This window comes from Miscanthus floridulus, chromosome 6 (genome assembly GCF_019320115.1).
Source record: "Miscanthus floridulus cultivar M001 chromosome 6, ASM1932011v1, whole genome shotgun sequence".
NCBI classification, from domain to species: domain Eukaryota; kingdom Viridiplantae; phylum Streptophyta; class Magnoliopsida; order Poales; family Poaceae; genus Miscanthus; species Miscanthus floridulus.
Window position 1 is genome coordinate 104,337,618 of NC_089585.1, and position 4,072 is coordinate 104,341,689.

General features: G+C 51.4%; 1 protein-coding gene across 1 annotated transcript; it reads right to left on the reverse strand.

Annotated features, from left to right (window-relative positions):
• Positions 1-1,164: 1,164 nt before the first annotated feature.
• On the reverse strand, positions 1,165-1,890 carry LOC136460958 (uncharacterized). Its single transcript, XM_066460466.1, has 2 exons — positions 1,494-1,890; positions 1,165-1,391 (listed from the first exon to the last, which is right to left on the reverse strand). Exons 1-2 carry the CDS (start codon positions 1,888-1,890, stop codon positions 1,165-1,167), a joined length of 624 nt encoding a protein of 207 aa, XP_066316563.1.
• Between the last annotated feature and the right edge of the window lie 2,182 nt (positions 1,891-4,072).

Here is a 4,072-nt window from a genome sequence, read left to right on the forward strand (position 1 = left end):
CACCATCCAAACACTATTAGCGCGGACTAATTAACAGTCGTTGCATTCGATTTCTCGCAGAGAAGGGCGCTGACGTACTCCTGAAGCTACCTGCACGTTGGGAAAAGAAGTGTACGTACTGTATATCTGCATCAGTTTCAATTGCACGTCGTAAAAAGTCGACGTGAACAGGACCGGCTCGTGCGAGAGTCCCGACACGTGATCGGTATTTGCCTGCACAAAAGTCTAAGCGCGTCGATGCGTACCGTGTCAAGTTGTCGACACATCTCTTTCGGCCCGCCCGTGGCTCGGACAATTGGATGGGATCGAGGGTACGGGACGGATGGCTACATCCACAGCACAGCAGCGTCACGTAACGTAACGCACCCTTGCGCACGCGGCGCGTTAGTGACCAGACAGACATTTCTTCCCACGGTAGCTCCGATGCCTACGTGCGCGCGTACATGACTGTACCGACCGGTGGGCCTCCATATCCTCGACGACACTCTATCCTCTGCCGCGAGACATCGTTTCCCACTTCGTATACTGCGAAGGGTGTCCGTACGTTGCTAACAACTTGTATAAAAAACAAATTAAATATCAATATTAAAGTGATATTTAATCCAAAAAAATAAAGTTTATGAATTTAACATAGTCACGGAGTACGCGGCGTTGCAGCCTCATACACTCTAGAGCTTCTAGAGATTGGGTCGAATCCAACCTAGAGCCTCGGAACTCTGCATCTTTTCCTGGACGGGCTTCACTTTGGATGCGCCGGTAGCAATATCAACGATCTTCGGTCGATGGACCAAGTTGTATGGATCCCCATACAATGGCTCAGACATGTAGATTTTGTTCTCCTCGTACTTGGATACACTTGTTTCACTGAAGCTTTCATTGAAATGTTTAGACACGAACAGTGTCTGATCACCTATGTCCCTCATCTAGGACCACTCCGGCGTACGATCATGGAGGTTGCACTTGTATATCGTGTTGCTGTAGGTGGAGCTCTATGTCTCGTGGAACGTGCTCACCATGGCACCCACAATGTGCAGCTCACCGTTTGATTCCAGGTAGCTACGGTGGCAGAGCCCCGCAGCTGCGACAGCGATAGCAGCAGCATCGTGGTTGGAGTAGCGCCGACGATGTTGCTGCTGTAGACGGAGATTTCTCCAGTGCAGTCGATCAATAAAACTTGTCTTGGCAGTGGACGATGGACTCCACGGAGAACTCTAGTTTGGTGTTGAGCAGCGTCCATGTGCTGTCGACTCCAACCCGACAGAACACGACCTCCGTGGAGCACCCAAGCAGGGCCATGGCCACGCACTCACGGCCGGCGGCGGCAGGCGGCGTCGAGAGCACGATCTCACGGAAGAATATGTCCCTCATGTCTTCTAGCTTGATGGCTCTGCCTGCGACATCCACGCCCCCGTAGCCGTTGGTGGGATGGAGAACCCATTGACCATGGACCCTAGACACGCGTTCCGATTAGGACGCCGCCGAGACGTGTTCACCTGCTGGCGGAAGCTCAATTCGGGGGGCACGGGCACCGGCGAATGGATTTAGCAGCATCACAGACGTCGTCTCGTCCATGAGCGCCAGCCACCCACACGAGGAGCCGCACGCCACCTTGCCGCGCACGTCGAGCAGTGTCTTGGACAAGACCTTCTTCTTCGGGACGCAGTAGAAGCCGACGTGGTCCAAGTCGGGGTCGAACGGGCGCAGTAGGAGTGGCCCGAAGGTCGCGAACGGGACGGTGACGCGCCATGGGGACCAAGCGGATCGGAAGGACGTCGCGTCATGGCCTGACGCGAGACGCTGCCCGATGGACTCGAAGAGATCCTCTAGCAGGCCAGATCTCCAGTCAGGGAGAGGTAGGGACCTTCTTATGGAATTAGGAGGCTGAGCCATGGAAGACAGATGACATCAACTATGATTCACGCAAGAAATAGCAAGCGAGGGTGATGGAACACGTGAGCGTGAAACCAAATAAAAGGAGGAAAAAGTTGTCTCTATTACAAATGTAAAGAGGGAAAGTAATTAAATATAGGCAGATTTGACAAGGTTCTCAGAAATGCAAAGATATTCCTTTTGTCTTAATTCTCTTTCCTTCTGTGTTAATTCTCTTTCCTTTTACTCGTGATTCCTATTTTACCGTGATTTCTCTATCACATGACAGGCAATATTCAATCAAGGAGAATGGCACGATCAATCAGTAATTAAGATGTCGTGGGATCGTAGGCGTGGGCAAACGGATGAACCAAAACAAATGTCGCACCAAAAAATATCTACACTTTGTTCTTTCTAGTTGTAGGAGATTGTTGGGTTCATAAACCCGGGGTCCCTCATGGATCGGCTTCCCAACAAAGGCTCGACCCAAGCAGACAATGCACAACTCATGGGCCGGCCCAAGTATCGGAACAACAGGCCAGAAGGGCGATCCAATCACCGATCGAAAGGCCTAGCCGAGGAGGAACGACACCTGTTTTTTGACTCTAGCCCTCCTCTCTGACCGGAGCACTCACTTCGATCTCTAGCCCGCCTTCGGACGGCTTCTCGGACCGAAAGGCTTGGCTGAGACACTACTTCTGACTCTGACCCCGTGTCTCCGACTAGGGTACGCATAAACCCTGCTCACCGCTCTTCTCTGACTGCCGCAACCAGAGCCAACTGGGACCGACCCACTGGGACGCCCGCCCAGAAAGGACCAGGGAACGAATGGAGAAAGTAAGGCAAGGCACATAAGTCGAACCATGATACCAAGGACCGTACCTATACACCTGTAGAAATAGTACTATGCAACCGCCCTGACAAAAATAGTGTTTAGGCGCCGACATTTTCCCTATAGTATTTTGGGTGCCATTAACTCCCATACGGTAAGGCTCCCCCCACATGCCTCTGGGCATCGACAATGTTGTGGGCATCGGCATTTAGCATACCGAGTGAATATGGTAAAACCCCTCACATGCCTCTAGACATCAATAGTATAACAGGTACCGACATCTGCCATACCCAAATAAAACGACGTAGCCTCCCACGTGCATCCGACATCTAATAATGTTGTGGGCGCCTACCATCATCCTGTACCCGCCGGCATGGACAGCAAGGTTTAGAAGCATACGTACTCTCTCCCTCTCACTTGTAAGGCCATCCCCTTCATCTATAAAAGGGGATGCGCTCTCTCCTAAGAGATCCAGTTAATCCAGATCCATTCAAGTGATTCCAGATTCATTATATCGATCAAGTTCACTAGTTCACAACCACAAAACCACTTGGTTCGGACCCCAAGCACATGCTTGAACACTTAGCTCATAGCGGAGCTCCTATCGCTTTCAGCCCTTCCAACCAGAGTTCGACCGGACCTCTTGTACCCCCATCTTTCTTCTTATCATTTGTAACCCCACTACAAACTTCGACCACCTGGGCTTAGGAATAAAGTCACCGACGTATTCAAACTGGACATAGGGCACGTTGCCTGAACTAGTATAAACATTGTGTCATTGAGTGCTAGGCCACCTCCGATCACAACATATAATAAAACTACAAATATTTACTTGGTCATTTTATGCACCAACAGTTGGCGCCATCCGTGGGGAAGACATTATACGTTCAACACTTTTTTGGTCATCGGATGGCCCACTTTTTTGCCACCTTCACCATGGTGGGCTTAGACGATACGATTCGCTTTGGCTCACTCAAGTTTCTTGCTCTCCCACCAGTTGAGATGTGGGTTTCACCCATCTTCGAGCCATCCTAGGCCTTCCTCTTCGGAAGCCTGGACTTCGTCGCCGACCGGCTCGACATACTACACCTCCACGAGGAGGCTCTCATTCTAGCGCCCATCAGAGGGGCGCCCTCCATCGGCTCCAGGACACACGACGACTTCAACAACAAGGCCTCTGTGCTTCATTCCGAGCAAACTCTCTGCTCAAACCCCGATGTGAGTAATGTACATGTTGTTATTTACTTGCTATTTGCTATCTTCCGCCGATTACCCGGAGGGACCCCGTAGTCCCCGTCGTGACCGTCGGTTCCCCTATGGCGTCATGTCTCCCACAGACATGTATGCCTAGGGGCTCTGAAGGATGCCGAC

Excerpts from the sequence above, each read along its gene's own strand:
- LOC136460958 (XM_066460466.1), bottom strand. The coding sequence starts at position 1,890 with ATGGCTCAGCCTCCTAATTCCATAAGAAGGTCCCTACCTCTCCCTGAC. Across the intron at positions 1,392-1,493 it reads AATTGAGCTTCCGCCAGCAG|GCAGAGCCATCAAGCTAGAA; the intron begins GTGAACACGTCT and ends TGGATGTCGCAG.